This window comes from Sebastes umbrosus, chromosome 9 (genome assembly GCF_015220745.1).
Source record: "Sebastes umbrosus isolate fSebUmb1 chromosome 9, fSebUmb1.pri, whole genome shotgun sequence".
Classification (NCBI taxonomy): Eukaryota; Metazoa; Chordata; class Actinopteri; order Perciformes; family Sebastidae; genus Sebastes; species Sebastes umbrosus.
The window spans coordinates 4340881-4366955 of record NC_051277.1 but is presented as its reverse complement, the minus strand read 5'-3'; the positions used below and the strand labels follow the sequence as shown (position 1 = coordinate 4366955).

The 26075-nt window shown below is 39.1% G+C and overlaps 2 protein-coding genes across 9 annotated transcripts in view; one reads left to right on the top strand and one right to left on the bottom strand.

Moving 5' to 3' along the window:
* Positions 1–14289, top strand: part of cstf2 (cleavage stimulation factor, 3' pre-RNA, subunit 2) — a 36971-nt gene extending 22682 nt beyond the window's left edge. Inside the window, exons 1-15 of one of the 8 annotated variants that reach the window (XR_005208263.1) lie at positions 814–971; positions 1194–1272; positions 2710–2879; positions 2966–3111; positions 4443–4562; positions 4693–4815; positions 5432–5579; positions 6397–6456; positions 10267–10366; positions 11975–12174; positions 12545–12669; positions 13366–13452; positions 13695–13845; positions 13971–14023; positions 14104–14289. Coding sequence is in view for 7 of the 8 variants with exons in the window: in XM_037780708.1 (XP_037636636.1) it covers positions 878–971; positions 1194–1272; positions 2710–2879; positions 2966–3111; positions 4443–4562; positions 4693–4815; positions 5432–5579; positions 6397–6456; positions 10267–10366; positions 11975–12174; positions 12545–12669; positions 13366–13452; positions 13695–13820 (1578 nt within the window). In the remaining variant the exon portion in view is untranslated. Of the gene's footprint in view, positions 1–813; positions 972–1193; positions 1273–2709; positions 2880–2965; positions 3112–4442; positions 4563–4692; positions 4816–5431; positions 5580–6396; positions 6457–10266; positions 10367–11974; positions 12175–12544; positions 12670–13365; positions 13453–13694; positions 13846–13970 lie in introns of those variants that run through there. The other 7 variants (XM_037780710.1, XM_037780709.1, XM_037780708.1 and 4 more) reach the window with 7 other exon arrangements.
* nox1 (NADPH oxidase 1) lies at positions 14288–26003 on the bottom strand. The gene is made up of 13 exons (XM_037780707.1): positions 25844–26003; positions 25550–25645; positions 23278–23388; positions 22700–22784; positions 20548–20693; positions 20073–20266; positions 19857–19983; positions 19670–19762; positions 19331–19572; positions 17947–18109; positions 17605–17751; positions 17376–17500; positions 14288–15938 (listed from the first exon to the last, which is right to left on the bottom strand). Exons 1-13 carry the CDS (start codon positions 25886–25888, stop codon positions 15812–15814), a joined length of 1701 nt encoding a protein of 566 aa, XP_037636635.1. The 5' UTR covers positions 25889–26003; the 3' UTR covers positions 14288–15811.
* Between the last annotated feature and the right edge of the window lie 72 nt (positions 26004–26075).

Here is a 26075-nt window from a genome sequence, read left to right as displayed (position 1 = left end):
ACCGCCATGATCCTTGTCTGTCATCACCTGATTGGTCTCACGGACTTTAATAACACAACATTCAGTCACAGTCAGTGCATGGAGTGTAGTGATGGCGAGATGAAGCTTCATGAAGCATTGAAGCTTTCCAGCAAATTGGTTCGTTAAATGGTTCATTTCTCGAGGTTTCATGTGCACGAAACCACCTGGTGGTCAAAGTGTGTAAAACAGGCAGATATGATCTTAACCATGTGATCTGTGATATACTGTATTTTGCATCAGTAAAGGCTGTTGGGAATGACTATAAACAATGAAAAATATATATATTACCATGTAATCCATTTATATCTATATAATATATAATATAATGTCTATTTTCTAGTAAGTATATTATGATATATAACATACATGTATAATAAACTGTAATTGTTTTGTGAGTAATGCTACTTATGTGTGTAAACCAATCCTTTGGTCAATAATTGTATTGTAGTGCAATATAATCTAATAATGGCAGCGAGGCTTCAGACGTCATCGATGATGTCATTGGTCTAAAACGATACAAGCCTCGATACGCACATCGCTGAAAACTTCCTGGATTACTCGACACACGTTCCGAAGCCTCGGGACAGCACGTAACATCACTACCCATGGCACGGAGAAGACCGTACTATCTTTCTGCCTTGAATTAAGTAAAGAAAAAAGAAAGAAAAAAAAAACGGCTCTCGGACGGGAGCCGGTTCTTATCGTTCAGTTAAAAGAGCCAGCTCTTTGAACCGGCTCTTTGAACCGGCTCTTTTAGCCGGTTCGTTCGCGACCGACACATCACTACTATTTCCCCAACGGATATTGTCTCAATCTAACTTCCTGGTGTCACATTAATTCGTATCCCCAAACAGAAATGGCTAACCTAGCTGCTGCTGCTGCTGCCGCTGCTGCTGCCGTCGCTGCGAACAGAGACCCAGCTGTTGATCGATCACTACGATCAGTGTTCGGTAAGTCTGTTGCCGTTACCTGCTCGGTTACTGGCGGTTTGGTCATAATAATAAGCCGATACACACACAAAGCTAACGGCTAATGAATGAGAGCATGCTAGTGCTGCTGTTAGCTCAGCAACGAGGGAACTCAGTTAACTCAAGAAAACAAACTCTTTACATGAACAACATGACATGTAGTTATTGTCTATTAACGTTTCTCATGTCTTGTAATTGTTTCAGTGGGGAACATCCCGTATGAAGCCACAGAGGAGCAGCTGAAAGACATCTTCTCTGAAGTGGGGCTTGTTGTTAGCTTCAGGTGAGTGAAGAGTCTAAGAACAACCTAAGCTTCTGCACCTGTACTTTCAATTCAAACTTTACTGCAGACTCAAAGTCCAGATAAGAAAAAAAGAAAAAAACAACAATACATTTCATTTAATACATTTAATACATTTAATACATCACTCTATCACTCTTTTGATTTTTGTTATTAGTCCAACTTGTATTTTAGTTATTACAGCTGCTGTGCTGTTATTGTGGTTGCTTCTCGTTCTCTCTCTCTTTCTCTCTTTCTTTCTCTCTCTCTCTCTTTCTTTCTCTCTATCTCTCTTTCTCTCTCTCTCTCTCTTTCTCTCTCTCTCTTTCTCTCTCTCTCCCTCTCTCTCTTTCTCTCTTTCTCTCTCTCTCTTTCTCTCTCTCTCTTTCTCTCTCTCACCCTTTCTCTCTCTCTCTTTCTTTCTCTCTTTCTCGCTCTCTCTCTTTCTCTCTCTACCCTTCTCTCTCTCCCTCTCTCTCTTTCTTTCTCTCTTTCTCTCTCTCTCTTTCTCTCTCTCACCCTTTCTCTCTCTCTCTTTCTTTCTCTCTTTCTCGCTCTCTCTCTTTCTCTTTCTCTCTCGTTTTCTCTCTTTCTCTCTCTCTCTCTCCCTCTCTCTTTCTCTCTCTTTCTCTCTTACCTTCTCTCTCTCCCTCTCTCTCTTTCTCTCTCTCTCTCTTTCTTTCTCTCTCTTTCTTTCTCTCTCTTTTTCTCTCTATCTATCTCTATCTTTCTCTCTCTCTATTTCTCTCTTTCTTTCTTTCTCTATCTCTATCTTTCTCTCTCTCTCTCTCTATACAGGAAGCACTATAAAAAGTCATGATTAAAAGATATTAAAAATATAAATATAAATATAAATATATACCTACATCAATGCTTTACATATAAAGAACTATACAGGTGCCTCCACAGCTGTGATTGGTACCGTGTAGTGATACATCTGATGTTAGACAACCACAAGATGATGTCATTCTCAGAGTGATTCAGCCGGCATATAAATTTGTTAACGAGATATCTTAATACAGTTTGAAAAGTATTTATGCCTGCAGACACAAACATTTCACCTGCACTGGAACATCTTGGTCTTTTTAATCATATTCTCATTGCATCATTATATGCGATCTGAAGTCTCTGTAAGCTCGCTTTTTTATAGTTTGACCACAAATGTGCTGTGTACACAGTGTACAATCTGCTCTGAACAGAGACATCTTCACTCTATCTGAACTCAGATTAAACTTCCGTAAGAGAATGTTTGCTTGTGCATACATCTTGCGGCATTGCCTATAAATATCATCATCTGTCATGTCTTCAGTAATGAAATGTCCTAGATATTTTACATTATTACAGACACAGTTGTATGATTGTGAATATTGTTTTTCACGTATAGTCAACTCTAACCATGTGGACTACCAGCCATGATGCTATGTGTCTTCTTGCTCTCAGGTTGGTGTATGACAGGGAAACAGGAAAGCCAAAGGGTTATGGCTTCTGTGAGTATCAGGACCAGGAGACAGCCCTCAGTGCCATGCGGAACCTGAACGGGAGAGAGTTCAGTGGTCGGGCGCTCCGCGTGGACAACGCAGCCAGTGAGAAGAACAAGGAGGAGCTTAAAAGTAAGTATTTCCTGCTGGGAATTATATCAAATTATTAAGGTGTTGTTTTCTTTGGCAACTCGTCTTTATTCTCTCTGTTCGTGTTGTTGATGCAGGTTTGGGAACAGGAGCCCCCATTATTGAGTCTCCTTATGGGGACACTATCCAGCCACAGGAAGCCCCGGAGTCCATCAGCAGAGCTGTGGCCAGTCTGCCACCTGAGCAGATGTTTGAGCTTATGAAACAGATGAAGGTAGGCTGGTTTACTGCCTCTGTTGCGTGGGAACAGTATGTTTCAGGTCTAATTTACCGACCCTTTCCTTTCCTTATAGACATTTGAAATTGATTCATTTAGCTCATCAGTGCCAGCTTCCGACTCACTGTTGTTTAAATGAGGCTAATAAACAAACCGAGTGGTCTACCTCACTGTCATATCAATAGCACTGGTCCTTATAAGCAAAATCAGCTGTCACGCTTTTGTGTTATTATAGCAATCAAAGTGAGCATCAGATTTAGGTTGTGTCCCATTCTACTTACTTTTCGTTATTTGCTATGATGCTTTTGTAAATAGTTCACATTCTAGTAGTTTTTCCTTGACCCTTATGAAGTCAGAAAGGTTAGAAATATGGTTTGATTTGAGTAAAACCTGAGTAAAAGTTACTTTGACTAAATCTTTGTTGTTTAACTTTATCATTTTGTACCTATTTTATTTTATTTATTGGTTATGAGGCTGTTGTTGCCAGTAGTTCCTGTCGGTTTCACCTAAAAACCTCAGAGATGTCACTGGTTAATTGGATTACTTTTCTATTCAACATATTTGACTTGAGAATTCTGATAAAATGTATTTTTTAACTTTCTTTCTTGGCAAACCTAAAATCTACATTTGTATATAATCCATCATAAATCTTTAAAGAATTTAAAGAAGGTAATGACAAGTGATCTAATGAGGAATCTATAGTGATAGATTGATGAATGTAAGTATTATAGTTTTCCCCCAAAAGTCCTGTTCTTGCACCGGCTGTTTACTCTCTTTAGTCCCATTGAAAAGATGGTGACAAATGTTTCTCTCAGTTTGAATCACCTCCAGGATGACGACTGTATGCAGAAGATGCTCTTCCTTCCCTTTCATTAGCGGAGGCTGTGCTGTGCAGTCTGCCTCTCTCAGCTCTGCCAGAGACGCCTTATCTCTGCACATCTGGCAGTCTGCTTCATTAGGCTCAAAGAAACACCTCGCTGCAGACATTTTTTCCCTCCGACTGGAAAAGTGTTTTGTTGCACCAAAGCTTGTGTCAGTGGGACGGCTCCCTGCGCTGATCAGAGTCTGAGTGTTTGGGCTCCCGTCTTGATGGCACACAAATATTGTTGCACATTGTTGTTTAATGTTTTGTGCTGATGCAGCCACTTTTTGGTTGGTTATGGACACGTATCTGAATAACAAGTGGGCAGCACAAACTACAGGAACTCACTGACGAGCTCTTTTTACGTAAAAGGGTCTAAAGTTTTGTTTTTTTGTTTCTCTGTCCAGTTGTGATTTTATCCCATTTTCCTGATTCTGTGTGGTGATGATGTGATTTCTGTCTCCAGCTGTGTGTGCAGAACAGCCCCCAGGAGGCGCGGAACATGCTGCTGCAGAACCCTCAGCTGGCCTATGCTCTGCTGCAGGCCCAAGTGGTAATGCGGATCGTTGACCCTGAGATAGCCTTGGTGAGAGGAGAATGAAGACATTAAAGACATTAGGCGAATCTTGCATGATCTTATGTTTATTTGAAGCAAGGTGAAGGTGAACCAGTACAGATTTCTGAGAGAGATGCTCTTCCATTTACTCCACATACAGAAAATGCTCCACCGTCAAACGCCAGCCCAGCCTCTGATTCCCAGCACGCAGGTCGGAGGAGCGCCGCCGGTCAACCCTCCTCCAGCTCTGCCCAGCGTGCCGGTGTCTCAGCCGCAGCCTGGGGTGAGTACAACACTCTTTAAAGTAAAGGTCACATTACACTTCTGTTCTACAAAATAGTCCCACACTGAAAAAGGACGTGATGTTGCAGCAGGTAATACTGTAGATAAATACTGATGAGAAGTGTTTGAGAGCAACGCTGCTGTTTGTAGTCTGGTAGTGTGATCATTTACTAAATATGTCGATGAAACAAAGTTAATCAAAGGTAGTGATTTCATCGAGTCTCAGAATTAAGTAACGATTAATCGATTGGTTATCAACTATTAAATTGATCGCCAACTATTTTGATAATCGATTAATCGGTTTGAGTAGAAATTCTCTGATTCCAGCTTCTTAAATGTGATTTTTTTCCTGGTTTCTTTCCTCCTCTATGACAGTAAACTGAATATCTTTGAGTTGTGGCCATTTTTCACCACTTTCTAACATTTTATAGACCAAACAATAAGAATAACATAACTAAATAATTGACAGTTTAATTGACAATGAAAATATTTGTTAGTTGCAGCCCCAGAATTAATTAAACATGTTTGATTCATTCTGTAAAAAAAGATGTCTCAAGGTTTAGCTTAAATGATTTATTTATTTTTTCTAATTTATTTTAATTTCATCAAATGATCAGCCTGGAATGCACGTCAACGGAGCCCCTCAAATGATGCAACCCCCCAACATGGGCGTTGTCCCTGGGCCAATGCCTGTGCCAGGACCTGTACCAGTACCGGGACCAGGACAAGTACAAGGACAAGCGCCAGGACCAGTCGGACCTCCAGGTAATCATCAAACTGCATACTGCATACTTGCATCACCAACTGATCTGGCTGTGGTAGCGTCATCCTTATGCTCCTGATACTTAGATTTCTAAGGTCAGAGAAGGTTAATGTGTGAGGTGTGATAGCCGTTTTTAGATGCTGAATGACTTATTTCTAAGTTGCAAGTTGCTCCAAAAACAGGGTCAATCTTATTTGTATTATTATCATTATTATCCATCCAAAAGTGACATTAAACTGTCATGCAGCAGTGCAAGCAAGCTTCCTCCTCAAAGCTACATTTTTATCAGTATAATTTAACGCAATGGTTTAAAGTTATTTTAACAGCTACATGTGTAAAATTGCACTTATTTTTGCCCACAATCAGAACTGCATTGCCCCCATTAACATTACTTTTATTTCAAGTTAAAGTGTTGCACATGTCATGGCTCAATGGGATCACTAGGTGTCACCAGAGCCTTGTTAGTAGTTGAGGTGCTGTATGAGATTAATAATCAGCTTCACAATCTCTTTTTATTCTCCCTAAATGTTTGGTATTAATTGTCTGTCTTTCTGTTGTGCAACATATTTAATGTTAAAGTTCCCTCTTCACGTCTGTCTGTCTGTCTGTCTGTCTGTCTGTCTGTCTGTCTGTCTGTCTGTCTGTCTGTCTGTCTGTCTGTCTGTGTGTGTGTCTGTGTGTGTCTGTGTGTGTCTGTGTGTGTGTCTCTCTGTGTGTGTATACTATTGTCATGAGCACACTTTCAAAATGCTCTCAACGTGCTGCTTTGCTCTCTTGAGTCTTGTGTCTCCTGTTCTTCTCACTTTAATGCTGGCTCAGGAAACCTTCAGCATTCTCCCACAGGATCGTCTGGGCAAGCTGCTATCGAGCGGCCTCAAGGTATCACTGTACTCCCCTCAGTTCTCCAGTCAGGTCACAGGACTGTTACGGAGAGAGAGGTCAGATAGGTCCAGATACACGGCACTTATACACACTCTACAGTTTGTTAGACTGCATGTCCACTGTTATCAAATATGATCCTTTTAATTCAGCCTTTAAAGTAGCTATTAAGCCTGTTTATGTCCTCTGAGCGTTATCATAACTAAAGCAGGATGAGGGGAGGGATCATTGTGGTGCCACTGCATGCGAATAGATACAGGTTTGCCAAGAGTGGGGCTGCAACTAACGATTATTTTCATTTTCGATTATGTTCTTGATTAATCGATTAGTTGTTTGGTCTATAAAATGGTAAAAAATGTCGATCAGTGTTCCCCAAAGCCCAAGATAACGTCCTCAAATATCTTGTTTTGTCCACAACTCAAAGAGATTCAATTTACTGTCACAGAGGATTAAAAAAAAAAAAAAAAAAATATTCACATTTAGCATTTTTTTTTTTTTTTAAATACTCAAAGCGATTCATCGATTATCAAAATAGTTTGCGATTGATTTAACAGTTGACAGCTAATCGATTAATCGTTGCAGCTCTAGCCGGGAGTAAAACATTTGCCAGGATGCAAATGTTTTTTGCATGATTACTTTGTCGGTGTTAAAGCCAAATTATTATTTTAAACTCTTTAAATGCATATTTGTAGATACTAGTTTTTTAAATTCACATGACATTCAGCTCAACATAAACTGGTTTATTTACCTCAGTAGAAATGTCCCTCAGAGAAAACATGACTGGGATGATGTTGACAAAGCTGTGTGTCTGTAGCAGGATACAGCAAAGCAGAATATAGATATAGAGAAACATACACAACTGACTTGTTGAGCATGTTAAATGTGTTTGTGTAGAGAATAACAGCAGTAAAACTCCCTGCAACAGAATGAATGCTGAATATATATATATATATATATATATATATATATATATATGTATATGTGTGTATATATATATATATATATATATATGTGTGTATATATATATATATATATATATATATGTGTGTATATATATATATATATATATATATATATATGTGTGTATATATATATATATATATATATGTGTGTATATATATATGTGTGTATATATATATATATATATATATATATATGTGTGTATATATATATATATATATATATGTGTGTATATATATATGTGTGTATATATATATATATATATATATGTGTGTATATATATATATATATATATATATAATGCACACAAGCTGAACAAATGGCAAAAAAAAGAAAACTAAACTAAAATTTTGCACAAAACATGTGTGCAAAAAAGGGTTTGCATTTAATTAGCAGCTACTCTGGATAAAATGAATTGACTCCTGATCCTGGATATGCAGCGTATTACAAAGATGGGAAATAAGAAAAGTTTAAACTAAGTATTGAGAGAGGCACCACATATAGAGGAATGTGCATTTTTTTATATTTCCATAGTGCTGTTGCCAGAAACATTTTGTATTCGTGGAAGGACACGTGAGTGTAAGTGTCAACTCCAGATACCAAAAATGTGTTTGAAGCCAGTTTGTGCAGACAGACAGGCAGCGCAGGATTTCACCCTTCAACACTCTTCTAGTTGGACTGCATTGTACGGCTTGATGGCTGTCGATACAAAGAGCACTTAAGGAGCTGTGAAGGAGGTTTAAAAATGTAGCACACCAAGAGAGATCCTCTCTGGCTGGCTAGTCGATTGTCTTCTGTGACCTGCAGTAAATGATCTGGACGCAGGTTAACAGTCCTGGTCCTGTAGTGAAAACCATCCACAAACTCTCTGAATCGTTGGCATCAGCAAACATTTTCCATACTGCCGACAGAAGGATGGCGGTTTGGATGTTTTGTTTGGCTCATCTTTGACATTTAACAGAAGAGAAATGACATTAAAAACCTCCCCGTCTCTTATGACATTACTCTGACTCTGGGGCGGGGGGTTACTTTACGGAGTCTGCTATTTGTAGTGTGGGGAAGTTTGGAAGAGACTTGAGCTCTCATGGATCCAGACTCCTCCACAGTGGAGGCCACGTGTTGTGTTGTGTTGTGTCGAGGCAACGTGTTGCAGGTGTTGTCGATGGTGGTGGCACATTGTTTTGCTAGCTTTTGATGTTTTTTAATTTCAACAAGCACATTTTGATTGCAAGAAGTTTCTCAAAAAACAGATAACAATCTATGACTGTACTGCCAGGATAAAGATGGAAATAGTGATTTGACGTATAATAAGAGATCTGTCATTACGTCTTTGCTTTGTCAGTTTTAACGGCAGTCATTAGTTGTGACATTTAGAATAGAATAGAAAGCTTTATTGTCATCGTATTAAATACAACGAGATTCACAGTTGTCGCTCCTGGTCAGTGCTTTAAAACAAATACTTGACAAGACTTAACGAGGCAGAAAAAACATATAACAGGTAAAACACACGTAGCTATAAAGTATATAAAACAGGTAAAGCAGATTGTAATAAATAAATACAAACAGAGGTAATTGCACTTGAAAAAATAGGTAGAGTAGATGTAATAAATAAAATGTAAACAAAGGTAGTTGCACTTGAGGTATTTAAGGATATATATTTCACAGTCAGTTTATTAATATTGCACAGATTTATTGTTTGTTCGGTGTCCGTACGGCCCAGGGATGGAAACTGTTTGTGTCATTCTCACTAATAGAAGTAAAAGGAACTACTTTGCTTACTCATGGAAAAGAGTCGGGTCATGATGACGTGAAATTGCACAATGTGCTTTATTTAGAGCAGCATGATGCTTTCAAGGTATGTCTGGGAAAATCCAGCTTCTCGGCTCCTCTCTCTTGTTCTTTGTGTTTGTCAGCATCCAAAAAAATCTGTCCTATTTCTTGCCGTTTCTCCACACTACATATCCACCAACTGACTACAGCAGCTCACACGTCCGTTACCTCCCGTCAGTTTATTTTAGCTGCTCCTGTGCAGCTCATTGAACGCAGTAAATGTAAATAAATCCATATTAAAGTGCCATTTAATGCAGATTCGTAAAGCCCCCCCTACCCTTACCTCGATTCTGTTGAGTTTAAAACCAACACAACCACCGTTGTTTAAATATGATGTTAAATGAGTCTCTGTTACACAATGATTATTTTGATTGAGCTAAAACTACATCAGGAAGTCATTTAGGCGGAACGTTGGGGCGAGGCGATCTATCATTAAGAGTAATTATATCTCAGCTCACCTGAAAGGATATTTGAATGAATGTACAGACAACCGTAAGATCGACAGCCGCCTTATTGAACTTCAAATGCCCCCATTGTTATCTCAGGCAGCATCGCTGTAGGCAGGAAGGTATACATTCTATTTCACTGGATGTTCTAGCGGCCAAATAACACCAGAGTCACAAGACACAAGTAGGAAGATATTCTCACGTCAGGACTGTTGAGGGAATAGAAGTGTTTTGAATGTGTTTTCCAGGTTTTTAAACGTGTAATCTCTTAATGTTGATGGGATTGTTTTCCTGCATCACTTCTCCTGATATCTCCCTGTGTGTTGTGACATCTCGCTGTGGCAGTTTGTTGTGGTCACGCTGTACTTTGTGTGTTTTTATCAACTCCCCCCCCCAAACAGCTCTGCTTAGATATCTAACCGGAGCAAACACTAAACCTTTATAGTCGTGTGTGTGGTTTCCCTTGCCTGGAATTTCTGTCTATTCATAATCGTTTAGTCATGAAACTATTCCTGGTCAGTGAATAGAAATAGATTGGATGTAGTGGTTGAATGTTTGATTGTTCTCCTCTCAGGACCAGGCGGTATCCCCCCCAGAGGCCTGCTGGGAGATGGACCCAATGATCCCAGAGGAGGAACTCTGCTGTCCGTCACTGGAGAGGTCATAGAGCCCAGGTAAGACATTCACACGCTTCACAAGGTACCACACTGTAAAAAGTGAGATTTTTTTTTAAATTATAAAGCAGGTTTAAGTGTTATATACTGTAGATAGTGTTAAACGCTCAATCCATGCAGAAATACACTCAGTCTGTATTCAGAAACTCTGCCTTTAAATGAGCTGTCAGGATTACTCCTAACTTTGATGTCACCACTGTACAACATTTCACGGTTTTAAACATAAACTTTTTAAGCGTGTTTTCGGGCCCATCGGCATCACGTGGCGGACATGGAAGTTGTAGTAGTACCGCTGTTTGGCGGTACTACTACACCATCAACGACTGGCGCTCCTCCTTGGGGGGGGCTTGGCTGCGACCACACACTTTACAGCCACATTGACACGGGTTCTGTTGTCACCATAACAACTAACAACAATCGACATTTTCTTTTGTACTATAGTCAGATTGCCAAAGCAAACTGTTCAATGACCATCCTACTTCTATTTTATTCCTAGTGTTTCAGACAGAGGGTCATACAGGCATACTCAAGCAGACAGTGTGAGAAAAATAAAGGATTTTTTTTAACATTACAGCATGTAAACATGTTCTAGTAGAAACACAAAGTACAATTATGAAACTGAAGATTTGCATATTATGGGACCTTTTCAATAGGAGTTCCAGAGGAGTGTTAATTGAAGCCATTAAAGTTATTACATTTTCATTCTTGTGGTTATCGTAGTAACACTAACAATACTTCAGCGTCGCGGCCCCGCCCTGTGGAACGCTCTGCCTCCTGAAACCAGAAATGCTTCCCTTTCAATAAACACCTCAATCATCACCTGTTCATCAAAGCCTCTGTCCTCTAACTCCTCCTACACTTCACTCGTTTTAATTACCTGGATACAGTTTTTCCTGTTTTATTTATTAGTATGATTTTGTGTGCCCTCTTTGTAAAGCGTCTTTGGGTTTCTTGAACAGCGCTATATAAGTCCAATTTATTATTATTATTATTATTATAATACAACAAAGGAGAACATTGTGTATCTGATGACAGCGCAGCCAAACAAACTCTTGTTGTTTTGATAAAGAAGTCTGTCGCTAATAATTGCGACTGCAATCTGATCTCACGCGGCACACAGCGCGAGTAGTTTCCCAAAAGTTAGTTACCTTACCGCTCGATGTGGCTGCTCCTCATTGTTCCATCATTCCCTTGCAAAAATAAAAATAAATATCCACTAAAAAATGATGCATTGTTTTGTTTCGTAGATGCATTTTAGTTTCCTGGGAACACTTTTAATGTGACGCAGCAGCAGAAAAATGCTCCATTTGCATCAGTAGTGACTTAATGTAGCTCTGATACAGCGATAGGAGTGATAAAAATAGAAACAGTAATGCTGGATGGATCACACGCTGCTTCCTGTGAATACCTCTGAATAGCCTGATCCGCCTCTGACTTTAAACTACCTTACAGAGAGGTGACGAATATAAATACATTAAACAGCTGTTGCTGACAAGTTGCCAACCGTAGATGGTATCAGGAGCAGGGTTAGATTGTTTTTCAATCAGCCATCAGTTTAATCTTCTTAAGATTTAATTGTTTTAATTTTGTGTTTGTGTCTGTGCGTAGCCGTGGTTACATGGCAGCTCCACCGCCCCACCAGGCCCCACCTGTACACATGGCCCAAATGGCGAGCGGACCCCCTCCGGACATGAGAGGCCCTCCGATGGACATGAGAGCCCCACCCATGGGCGAACCACGCAACATGATGGGCGACCCCAGAGGGCCCCCGATGATGGAGCCACGCGGCCCCCCGATGGAGACCAGAGGTAGCTGCTCCGATGACGCTTCATAGTTTGAGATCTTCTAATAGTTTATAGTGATGATTGTAGTCAACGTGTTCAGCTTCAGTCCCAGCCGGCAGACCAACCAAACAAAAGACTTTTGTCCCTGCAGGAGGTGTCGTTACACTTCTATTTCCTTATATTTAATACCTCCTTCGTTTATCTCTTTAAGTTCAACCACGTCACAATATTCCTACGAGACTTCTCACAGCTACTTTTGTGGGTTTTATGTTTCATGTAATGATAAAACTTTCTTTCTCGTCCTTAATGTCCGTAACGTACACTCCAGTGGTTTCACTCGATATCCAGCGAGGTGTGTGAACGGTACGTGTGGTTTTCTGTTTTCTTGCTGCAGGTCGTGACCCGAGGGCGATGGAAACTCGCGGCCCAGCGGCGGGTCAGAGGGTTCCCATGGCGACAGGAATGCCCGGCCCCGTTCCTCATAGCATGGGCCCCAACGCTCCTCCACCTGCAAGACCGGTAAACTGCTGCGTCTAATGTCTTCTTTGTGTATGTTAATTTACGCATTCACACATCGGGAGTTTTTTCTTTTACCAGCTGTCCTTCCTGCATCTAGCAGCTTCAACTGTGTTACTTTTAGTCTGGATTAAGTGTTTAATTTCTTCGTATTTGTCCAATATAGTTTACTCTTCCTTTGTAAAATGTGCCGCTCTGTCTGTCTGTCTGCAAGTCTGTAGACTTATTCATGTTATTGATCGGTCAGATGCTGCAAACACCGCCCCGTTCATGTGAACACGCTCACAGCCAGACTGAGAAAATCCTGGGTTGATTTACAGAGTTGATAACCAGCGTCGTAGGACTGTTTAGCGTGATCTCGTTTTTCATTAGTGAAGCCAGATAACAAGAAGATACCCTGGGTATGTTGAACTCGCTTCGTAGTACAGGCCTCAGGCTTCCCTCCAGAGCCACTCCCCCACAATTATCATGTCCTGTGACAACCACAGATACCGGATTGTTTTCTTTCTTCTGTCAGAGCATTATTCAGTGATTGTAAAGAGAATTTCAACTAATAAAACAAATGTTTTTGAAGATTACCAACCCTAGATTTAACATTACATTAAAACAAACATTGTAAAAGTCGTAAATATGACTTGAAGGGAAGAACGATGGAAAGTAAATCAGTGCTATCTGATAACCAGTATGTCTGTCCTGCAGGGTCCTGGTATCTCTGGTGGTCCTCCATCAGGAGGAGGAGGCTTCAGTCCGGGGCAGAGCCAGGTCTCCACACAGGACCAGGAGAAGGTGAGGCATCACTTCTGTCTATCAGCAGCTTGTTGCCGTTGCCCCTGAACAAAATGCTGATCCCTTTTTTTTTATGCAAGTCATTCTGAGTATGTGTCGCCTGCTTTAAATGATGTTTAGAGGAGTTGTTCTGATTTTCCTGTTACCAGTGAAGGTTACTCGAGACAACCAATAAGCACTCGTCGTCATTTTGAGCTCATTTTACCTCTTGTATAATGTTTTGTTTTTTTGTCCCTCTCCAGGCCGCCCTGATTATGCAGGTCCTGCAGCTCACCCCAGAACAGATCGCCATGTTGCCCCCGGAGCAGCGGCAGAGCATCCTCATCCTCAAAGAGCAGATTCAGAAGACTGCAGGAGGGGCACCTTGATGGTCTGAGGAAAAACTTCAAAAAGGTTTCAGATGAAGTCTCTTCACTTCCTTCACTACAGTTCCCATCCCTGCTGCAGGAGGTTTTTGAAGCGTTCTCATGTCGTCACGGAGCAACTCTGTAAAAACGTTATTCTGTTTTCTCTTTCAGGACTCACAAACTGCTCCGACCCCACCGACCCCCGTCACCTCCAGCTCCAACAGGTCTGAAGACGTCTCACCTTTAGTTATTATTGTATAGCTTTTTTTTTTTTAAATCATATTGTCTGTTTTGTGTATGAAAGAGTCAGTTTGTGGATTCAAAAGGACATTTGAGTGGATGATGAATGCTGAACAGATAGAAAGACCAGGGCTGGATCGTCACCAGGTTTCATCCCTTTTTTTCCCCTCCAGAGCCGACTGTTTTCATTTTATCGGCTCTGGTTTGTCTGGATATTTTTTTTGTCAATAAAACAACAACAAAAAATAAACTGTTATATTCATTTATTCAAGATGAGTTTGGGTACAAGAAAAAGGGATTAAAAACAGTAAACGGTTCAATAAGAATAAAGATAACAAGTCTTTCAAAATCTTTAGAGCGTGAGTAACACACAGGCTACGTGACAGGAAGTCTTCCTCCTGGTTCACTCTTCGTCTCGTCACTCTAATGAGGAAGTACCAGAGAATTTTATGGGTTATAACAAACCATTGTCCGTTTACGAGAAACCTGTTTCCTTAACCAGTAAAGCTTTAAAAAAACAACCTGATATTTACAGTATTTATTTACTGAGCTAATTCTATCACGAGTGAAAAAAATATATGATTAAGAGAAGCAACAATTTTGATAATTGATTAATAATTCAAGAAAAACACCCCAAAATTCACCGTCTCCAGCTTCTTAAGTATGATTATTTGCTGCTTTTCTTTGTGATATGTGATAGTAAACTGAATCTTTTTGGGGGTTTTGGACTGTTGGTTTGATAAAATGACAAATCAGAAAACATTAAGTTGGGATTTGGGAAACTATTATGTAATATATAATATACAAATTAAAAGAAAATTCTGACATTCACACAAGAAAATATCAGATTATCGGATAATGGAAATCGTCCTAGCAGAGTTGCTGTTGTAGCTAATTGTAAATTATATGAATTAATTTAATCTTTGTGCAAAAAAACAATGTGCTAACAAGTGAACCAGAGACAAAACCTTGCAACAGTAAAATATAAACATATTTACAGTATTTACAGTGTATTTGATTGAAGGTTAATTCTGTCCTTGATGCTGATTTAGAGTTAAAACAATTAACAGAAAATGAATCAACAATTTGATGAAAAACACCCAAAATTCACTGTAATCCAGCTTCTCAAACATGATAATTTTCTGCTTTTCTTTGTCGTATGAGATAATAAACTGAATCTTTTTTGGGTATTTTTTTGGACTGTTGGTTGGATTAAAATAACAAATCAGAAGATGTTAATTTTGTGATCTGGGGAACTATTTAGGGGCAAATTTTCATATTTTTTCTGACATTCACACAAGAAAAATATCCCGCAGATCATTATTATTACAGATTAATTATCAATGGATAATGGAAATAATCTACCTAGCAGAGCTGCTATTGTAGTAAAATGTAAATTATGATATTAATCCGGAAAAAAACATTCAATTGTGTCTTGATTTAATTTGTGCAAAATGTAGTTTTCCACATGACGCGACAGTAAAACAGTAAAATACTTCAGAGTCCATCAGGAACAGCTTCACCACAATCGCTTATAATTATTGATCAATGATGGGAACATCTGACAGTAATTGATAGTACAAAACCATGAGTCATAGTTGGTTATGGTGCCATGACTCATGTTTCCCGAGTAGTGCTGATAAAACCACACGCCCTGCCTCCTTTATCAGTCTATTAGCAGAAACAATTATCCACCGTGAAAGAAAACTTTCCACCAAATTGTTGACCTTCCAAAGAAAAGCCCAAATGCTGCTTTTCCTGTTTTTTTCCACTCAGAAATTCTCCTTGTTGAAGTAAAACTTGGTCTTCCGGGGATCCACGTCGGAGTATTTGGCGCATTTCTTGCCTAACACTGTAGCGAGAACTGCAGGGCCGCACAGGAAAGTTCCCACCACGGACCTGAAAACATGACGAAGAAGAGTTCAAGTTTTAATGTGGAAAAGTGCTGAACGTGGTGGAAAGTAACAGAGTACAATCCACGTAAACTAAAATAATAAACTTTGTTCTTATAGCAGATTTCATACAGGAAATGTGTGCTTTACAATAAAAGGAAAACGCTCATAGAATACACAAAAAAACAGGAAATAACATGGAAAAAAACCATTAAATATTAAAATCGGTACCCATATTCAATAAATTAAATAAAAAAAACAGTAGCATCCAAAGGTTTTTATTCTCTTCTACTCTACTACTATATTTTGAATTTTTAAGACGAAAACTCAAAGTATTTTGCCTCCAAGTGACTCTCTGTACTAATGTACTGTACTAATACCTGTAATAATTAGTAACTTCCAATGGTGTAATGTAACTAAATACATTTACTCAAGTACTGTACTTAAGCACAATTTACAATTACGGTACTTTATTTGATTTATTTCTATTTTATACTCCACTACAATTTAGAGGTACATATTGTACTTTTCACTATTTATTTGAAAGCTTTAGTTATTTTTACAGATTCAGATTAACAATACAAAATATAAAAATCAAGTAATATGATGTATTATTATAGATTAAACTACCCAGCAGTATATAAAGATATTAAAATGAACCCCACATTCAGTAATGTACAAATTAATGCGTCAATAATTATAATCCAGTAAATATAATATATACATGATTCTGAGTATTTTTACTTTGGAGACTTTAAAGTATAATTTGATAATACTTTTGTACTTAAGAAAGATTTTTAATGCAGGACTTTTACTTGTAACAGAGTATTTCTACACTGTAGTATTGCGACTTTTACTTAAGTAAAAGAGTACTTCTACCTCCATTGGTAACTTCAGGTGTCAAATAAATGTAGGGGAATAAAAACTACAGTATTTAAAATGTAGTGGAGAAGAAGTACTTAAAGTACTGCTGTTTTATTGATTGTTTTTATTGTTTTTTTATGGTTTTTAATTAATGTTTATTCTTGTAAAGCACTTTGTGAATTGTGTTCTATGAAAGGTGCTATACTAAATAAACATTATCATATTCCAGTACTTGAGTAAAAGTACTTTCTACCACTGTGTATATAAAATAAAGTAGTTAAAACAGTAAAATGCTGCCGACACACTGATGCATCAGTATTAACAATCTATTAAGATTAAGATAATATGTCTTTTTTCTGGAGAATCAGTTTTTTCTGGAGAATCAGTTCTTTTACTTTTGATACTTAAAGTACATTTTGCTGATGATACTTTGGTGCTTTTGGACTTTTTAGTTGTGAAGTTCAACATTGTTGCACTGCTACTTTTACTTAAGTAAATAAAGGATCTGAATACTTAAAGATGATCTCCTTTGTTTCAATAAGGTCTTAGAGATATATTTTAAGAGTGGACTTTCTCTTACGTGGGGTTCTCTTTGCGGACCTGTTCGAACTCTTTGTCCCAGACGGGTCGGCCATAGTTGGTCTTCTGTTTGAGCCCGGTGACCACGTCCGTGTCCTTGTCAAAGTTAATCCCTTCAGTATACCGCTGTTGATGAAATGTGGGGAGAAACAAGAGAGAGAGACGGATGAGATAAAGCTGAATGAGTGTTTATCTGGACTTTGGTCTGTGACTCATTCAAACACACTCACAAGGTCCTGATCCCAGCCGGTCAGGAAGAGCTTGTAGGTGAGGAAATCCACCATCCCTCGCTCCTCCATCTCTTTCTCCAGCCCCTGCAGCAGGTCGGCGAACCACTCGAAGGCGTGCGTTTCCCGGCAGAGCCAGTAGAAGTAGATCTGAAACCAGGAAGCACATTGTTGAACAATGATCCTATTACAAAAGAGCTGCTGATTGCTTGTCGCGGAAACGTGGGAGGATTGTTCTTTTTACATAAGAGACACAATAACAGGATCGACAGGTTCGAATGTCAAAGAGCAGACTGATGAGGCAATGATATATGTGGGCGTCTGGCTGGGTTTGTTGTTATATACCTTTCTGGTGCGCAGTTTAGGGTTGGAGATTTTGAACTTGTACCAGATGGACTTGAGGATGGAGGCAAAGGGGGTGACCCCGATGCCGGCTCCGACCAGCATGCTGACCTCGTAGTCGAAGACGTCTTCGCTGGCTGTGCCGAAAGGTCCGTCCACTCCCATTCTGAGCAACAACGATGAATAAAAACCTGGTGTTATCAGGTGCAAATAATCTACAGGTGACAAAATCATTAAATCATCCTGACAAACACCGACACAAAGGCGGGTCATGTTAGCCGTCATGTAGTTTAGCATCACAATACAACTGCGACAAATAAACTGTACACACACTGCTAAACCTACGTTCACAGCTCTAACGCCACCAACAACCCCACACTCACCACCAACACAAACACGGTCTGTTGGAAACTCGCTAAAGTTACGCAGACTACGTGTGCGGCGGCGAGCACGAAGCCTCCGGCAATGCTAGAGCTGCTAACGTAGCACAAATACACACAAACTGTTTGTTGGCCACTCGCTAAAGTTACGCCGGGCAGACACACAGCTGACAACCTGCTAAACTAAACTAAATGTGCGGTGGAGACTTTTACTGGGAAAGTGGCTGCATGTCGGTGACACTACACGCAGCATCGTAGCTGATAAGTTAACGCTCCCAGACGGTGAACTGGGGACCCCGTCAACCAATATCTGTTGCGCTCCTGCAGCTGGTACACCGCTGCATGCGAGGCACAAATCTTGTCGGTTAGCGGTTAATAATCGGTTAACGAGGGTCGGTTATTGGTTAAGAACATTTTTCAAAATTAGTATCCCTAGGGACGAGTATGCAGCAAAGGACCAACACCACATACCAAAGCATTTATAGTAGTGTGGTTGTCACAATACTGGAATTTCTAACTTCGATACAATACCTAGAACCCGTCTATTGATACTGCAGAAAATGAGTATTGAAACCGTTTCAAATATTCAGTATCGATATGTATACTTCTTCCACTAATTTATAGCATGAGCTAGTTTGAGACGCCCATCCCCAGATTTAATTTAGGTGATCTGTGGACTCAGCACTGGATCAAAATCAATCTCAACCTCAAGAAGACATCGTGATTTAAGTAAAAACAGTAAATAGGTATTATCATCATATCGCCCAGCCCTACCAGGAAGAACTGAAAACTTTTTTCTTTACTACTTCCTGTCACGCTTTGAGTACACTATCTGTTTGACACTGATAAGCTGCAGGTCAGACACATTGGCACAGTCTGTGTGGGAAATTAGTAAACAATAATAAATGATAAGAAAGATCCGGTAACTAACGGGAGCTATTTGGTGTTTCTTTCACACATAAACTACCTCCCACAGGAGTTTAAAAACAACCATTAAATGTGCTCACTTGGGTCCCTGCTCTCCCTCCGGCAGCTTCTGCATGATGTCGATGAGTTTGTCGGTCCAGTCCCCGGCCGAGCGGATGTGCACGCTGAAGAAGTCCTCCTCTGGGGCGGAGGTCATGGTGAACGGGTGCCACTCCAGCTGGGAGATGGCGGGGCAGTTGAGGAAGACGTACTGACCCACCTCCATGTGGAAACCGTCCTTCACCAGCTGCAGCTCCAGCACCTTGGACGGATGCATCACGATCTGAAAGTTTAAAAAAAAGAAAGAAAGAAAGAAAGAAAGGTGAAGTCACACCGTCACATCGTCTACCAAAACATCTCAGGAGATGAGTCCAACGTACCTTCCTGTATGAGACTCTCTGCATGTAACGGATGAAACGCAGCATACGCTCACAGATGTACAGAATCATTGGACCGATCACCCACCACCAGGTCTGAAACAAAACAAAGGAAATACAATGATTTAACAACTCACAGATGATGCTCTTATTTGTACTAGTAGTTGTGGTCCAGACTAAAAAGACAAACCTGTGCAGGCCCTCCTCCGAACTGAGGGACGGGACACTCAGGAATCCGTCCCCAGTCATCACTGCGGTCTTTACACAGGGTGAAATTGTGCGGTGGATCTGTTGTCAGTTGTTTTCTCACGATGAACCTGCAAGACGAGACAGACGAGTGAAAAACCTGCAACAACAACATTTTTTAAATAGAAAAAGACAGAACTGAGCGAGAAGACGGCCTTACCCGGCTCCGTGGAACACGAGACCGGCGAAGAAGATGACGAAGAGGTGGTGGGTGTACCAGAAGACCTCAAAGTAGCTGCGTCTGATGACCTCCATGGAGGAGGTGATGATGAGGATGAGGGCCAGCGTGATGATGACCCCCGTGAGGCCGGCGATGGTGGTGAAGACGAAGTAGGTGGGAGTCTGCTGCGCCGACTGGGACACAAGAAGAAGAAGAACAAGACAACTTTAAACACACCAAATCGCATACTTTATACTTTTAGTACGTACTGCAGCTGCCCTTACAAAGTACGTACTGTTGCATGCAGTATGACATAGTACTTCATCATAACATTGCACCTTGAACTTTGACCTTCATATATCCTCTGTGCAGAGGATTGTGGGTCAGAGAAGATGTTGTAGATGAGCATACGATCCTTCAACTTACATGAAAACATGTGTCTTATTTCATTCTAATTATAGTTGTGATAACTTACCACGTCCATACTGCGGATGGGGTTCAGGTAGGTGGTGTTTCCTTCGTCCGGCAGGTTGGACAGAGCGAGGCTGAGTTTATCATAAACTCCTCGTCTGCTGTTGTTGTACCACTCCACGTTCAACAGATGGGCGATCAGATGAACCGCTGTCACGACAAAAGGAGAGAGGAGATTTCATTACTCGTACTTGACGACAGAAATCTGCTTTCTGTCTGGGTCAGGGGTCAGCAACCTGCGGCTCCGGAGCCACATGCGTCTCTTTAGCTCCTCTCCAGTGGCTCCCTGTAGATTTATAAAAATGAAAATGAATAACTGATTTTCTTTTACATTTTTATTTTTATTTATCATTGTTGTAGGTCTATGGTACGACGGTACGATGGGGCATAAGGGCCACATTGAGGAAAAAAAAATAATCTGAGATTTTGAGAATAAAGTCATAATATTATAAAGTAGTAATTTTAAGTGTTATTTTCTTTTTTTCTCGTAAAATTATGACTTTATAATATTACGACTTTATTCTCGAAATCTCAGATTATTTTTTCCCTCAATGTGGCCCTAATACTCCGTAGTACATTGTCTCTTTGTCCCTCACTGCATTAGACTTATATACTATATACTTAGACTATAAACTGTGTTACCTTCATCACAATGCTCAAATGTTTTGCAGCTCCAGACAGATTTTTTTTCTTTTTTTTTTTTCCTAAAAATGGCTCTTTTGATAGTAAAGGTTGCTGACCCCTGGTGTGGGGTAAAATGCTGCGCACTTGAACTTAAATACCTTTTAAGTCAGTCACATGAATGGTTTAAAAAAGCAGCAGCCTTGTACTTTTAGTATGATTTAAAAAAGTCAAGATTCCTTCTTATTTTTGGGGAAAATGTGGGGAGAACTCTTTTAAACACACCTACAGTCAATATTTACTTTTGGCTTTGATTGCCTCCAACTCCCCTTTTACCAAAATGACCCTCTTTAACATTTTAACATTTTGTCTGTCTGACTTTGAGATGAGGAGGATGTGACGGTGGGTCACAATTTGTGTCGTATTTGAAAACACTGAATCTTTTTTCAGTATAAATTAAATATTATTTTTGTAATCATCTCAGTCAATCACAATAAAAATGACCCTGGTAGCTGACCGGAACAAATTTCAGGGATTGCAGTTTGATTTTGTTTGATTGTATTTTTTTTTTGGCAGTTTCTTTTTTTTTTCTTCTTCTTTTCTTTTCTTTTGATTTTATATTTTATTTGTCCTGAACATATTTTTAATGTGTGTTTTTTTTTTTAAATATGTTATATGTTATGTTTTTGTCGTGTGTGGACCCCAGGAAGAGTAGCTGCTACTCTGGTGGCTGCTGATCCGAATAAAGAATAAGAATAAGTTTCACTTCAACACCAGGAGGTCGGGCCCGGCGACGTGGACAAAATCTTCTATCACATTATACTGTAGGTCATTTCATATCTCGATAACGATATGTATCATCATGTTTTCTGGTAATTCAATAAAGAAATAATCTTTATGAAATACCCACATGGTAAAAAAAGGCGATTTTTTATACTCCTGTGTGAATTAAATACTTGACAAACTATTTTCTCATTTTAAGAACTTGAGTGCAAAATTAATATGAAAGTGAAATCATAGAGAAAAAATAAATCAACATAGACCTAGCCTATATATCACAATAGAAACAATATAGAAAAATATATAAGCTAGACATTTTGTTATTGCCCAGCCCAACCAGGAAGGACTGAAAACTTTTTTTATTTTTATTTATACTACTCTCTGTCATGCTTTGAGTGAACTATCTGATAATCACTGATAAACCGCGGGTCGGAAACGTTGGCACAGTGTGGGGGAAATAATTAACTATAAGAAATGATAAGGAAGATCCAGTAAAAATCCTTCTAACTGGAGCTATTCGGTGTGAGGAGGATATATCTGTTTTAATCCTGGAAACAGTAAACAATGCACCAGAAGTGACAGAAAGCACATTAAAATAACATCTTCTGAAGAAAAGTGTTACACGTCCACTCAAATCTGCACCTATAACCATAGCTACACATTAACTCTAATCCAAACTCAACTGTTGACTGTAAAGCCATTTATTATTAACTATAAATGAACCAATGAAGGAGAAAATGCTTGCGTAACTTCACCTGTCATCAGCGCTATCATGTACGCCACCTGCTTGTGGAAACTCAGATTTTTGTCCAGTTGTTTCCTCATCGTTCTGCCGCAACACTGAGAAGATAAAGAAAAGAAGGAAGAGGAAAGTCAGAAAAAAAGAGAGAGACAAAGAAGTTTCCAGAGCTGTCAGTGAAACCTACCTGACCTGTGTGTGTTCAGGAAGGGAGGGGCGGTGTTACAGGAAACATGAACTGTCCTGTTTATGGTTGCATTTTTGGAGTCAAGCTAAATACTTCTATTTGTTTTGCCAATTGAATGTGTTGAAATAGCACAATATCACCCAAAGAATTATTAGATTTAGTGTAAAATCATTGGTCAATGTTAAGAATAATTACTTTATTTGTATAGCACCTTTTTAATAAAGAGACGCAGCCCAAAGTATATAAATACCAAAGAATTGAAATGAAAATAAGAACATGTTGTGATGTGTTTCTTGGACAATACAGCAGTCAAACTAGTTTTTTAAGGCAGCACCTTTAAAAGATAATGACAGTGTTTTTAGGGACACCTCGCCCTGCTGAGAAATTTAAGCATCGTGGTGTCTCACCACGAAGGAGCCGCGCAGCAGCGACAGCAGGTTCCTGCACACCGGCAGCAGGATCAGCAGGCAGTTAAAGTTGAGGACGGCCGCCGGAGCTCTGGCCCATGCCAACGCAGACTGGAACACAAATATAATACATGTTAATATCAGTGGTGGAAGAAGTATTCACATCTTTTATACTACAGTGTAACAGTCATTCAGAATATTACTTTAGAACCGGCAGTATTGGCATCAAAATATACTTAAAGTACCAAAAGTAAAAGTACTCGTTATGCAGACCCTTACCAAGTGTGCTATTAGTATACTTCAAAATAAGAGTATACTTTCAGTTTACTTTTTATGTACTTATTAGAGATATACTTAACATACTCATACTTGTACTTAATATTTTGATCAAGATATACATAAGAAAAGTACAAGTTTGTGGCAGCTGCCAATTCTCTGGTGCTTGCTGTTGTTTCCCTTTTCCCTGGTGTTTTTTTTGGTTGAGTTGCTGAGTGATTAGAGGGTTATTCAGTTCACCTGTTGCGCAGGGTGTGGGGACTGGCTCTTAAATGATAGTTGAGAGCAGCTTGGTGCATTCCCCTCTTGGCCAATCAGGGTGAAACGACGCCCTTTCTGTAGGGCTTAAAAGAGGAGGGAAACTGCACACCCAGTGTCATTCTGATCTCTCCTTCACTCAATGCAACATGTGTTATCAGCTTTACCAGAAACTCTGGTCTGTTTTGGGCCCTTTTGGGATCCTGTGATCTTTGTGTTTTGTTTGTTGAGAGTGTTGACTCTCCTAGTTGGGGAAACAAGTTAAGTGCCAACCAATATGGTTACCTGCACTGGGACGATTAGGTGCTATTTGTGCAACAGCTGGCTTGCCTTACAATAGCCTAACGCCTGCAGGCTGTATTTTTGTATTCTATTCATTTGTTGATTTTCAATGAAACCCTTTATACCCATTTCTTTTAGTGTATTTTATTTGGGAAAACTTTAAAGGAGGGTAAAAGGAAAAACACAAACCAATATTTCAGTTTCCTTAATTGTTTGTTAATATAGAGGCATTTGTTCATTATTGAAGAGGCATTTGTTCATTATTATTATTAAGAAGGCATTTTATTTTATATTATTATGTGGATGGGAACTGTTTTTCAGTCTTCTGACTGAACAACTAAAGTCTGGGGAACTCAGTACCGCCACAAGTTAGTATACTTGTAGTATAAAAACTATTAAACTAGTATCAAAAATCAGTACAATACTTACACTAGTATACTTTTATAAACTAAAAATTAGTCCCAAGAAGTATTGAAGTAGTACACTTACACGTATAAAACTAGTAAACTACTGTATCTATATACTTATAGTACAGTTGCAGTACAAAATAAGACTTGTTGTGTACTCAAAATGTACTATTCATACACTTAAAGTGCACTTAAAAATATACTTTTATAAACTAAAAAATGGGCCTATTTAGTCCCAAGAAGTATTAAAGCAGTAGGCTTATAAGTATACTACTAGTACACTGATATTAGTATACTTACTACATAAAGTTTACTTTTATAAACTTAAAAAGGGGGCCTATTTAGTCCCAAGAAGTACTGAAGTGGTTCACTTACAAGTATAAAACTAGTACATTATCTGTATACTTATAGTATAGTTGCAGTGCAAAATAATACTTCAATGTAAACTAGTTGTGTACTTAAAGTTTACTTTTCTTACACTTAAAGTACACTTAAAAGTATACTTTTATAAACTAAGAAGTGGGCCAATTTAGTCCCAAGAAGTATTAAAGCAGTACGCTTTAAGTATACTACCAGTACATTGATATTAGTATACTTACTAGATAAAGTATACTTGGGAAATATATACTTGAACTTTACTCAAAATAACATACATTACATAAAATAAACTTGAAGTACACTGCTTTTTCATAAGGGGAATAACCTTTATTATACTATACTGGATTATAATTATTGATGCATTAATGTGTTCATCACGTCGGTGGAGATCATTTTAACTACTTTATATACAGCTGGGTAGTTTAATCTATAATAATACATCATTATTTATTAGCTGATGTATATTTTGAATTAATCTGTACAGTAACTAAAGATGTGAGATACATGTAGTGCAGTAAAAAAGTATAATATTTGCCTCTGAGATGTGGTGGAGTAGAAGTATAAAGTTGCATGAAATGGAAATACTCAAGTCAAGTACAAGTATGTGATAATTCTTAGTTATTAAGGTGGTTGAACCAGCATCTGAGCTGACTTCGATTGTCTTAACTCACCCCTAAAAGATGACGTGTGTAGAAATACTGATCTCCTAAATCGTAGAAGAAGTAAAACCAGAGGAAGAGGAAGAGGTTGATTCCCATCCAGACCACCTGCAAACAGCCAAACATCATGTTTCCATCACACAATTATCACAGTCAGTCATTAAAATTCATTTTTAATGTTATTTGCATTAAAGGTGCAGGACTTTTGGCATGTTTTATTTTGGCATTTTGCGCACAAAAATCTGTGCATGTCATCTTTGCAATTTGAAAATTGAAATTCTTAAAGTGTAAATAAGAAGAACTCACCAGTATGAAGGACGTAAGTCCATTGTTGATAATCCAGTTACCCATGGTGAGATATTTTCTCCACTCAGCAGCAGCAGCTTCTCTACATCTTCAGTCTGCCTGTGCTTTTATCTTCATCCACGCTGTCCAGACTCCTCCTCCTCTTCCTCCTCCTCTTCCTCCTCCTCCTCTGCAGGTGTAAAGGTGTCGAAACACGAGGAAGCAAAAGTCACAGAGAGAGAGAGAGAGAGAG

Bases quoted from the DNA above. Each gene is read 5' to 3' on its own strand.
- nox1 (XM_037780707.1), bottom strand. From the start codon at position 25,888: ATGGGTAACTGGATTATCAACAATGGACTTACGTCCTTCATACTG. The intron at 19,984-20,072 runs GTAAGGCCGTCT...CTCGTCTTGCAG, and splicing joins CTCGTGTTCCACGGAGCCGG to GTTCATCGTGAGAAAACAAC. The intron at 15,939-17,375 runs GTAAGAGAAAGT...TCATGTTTTCAG, and splicing joins GTCCGCAAAGAGAACCCCAC to GTCCGTGGTGGGAACTTTCC.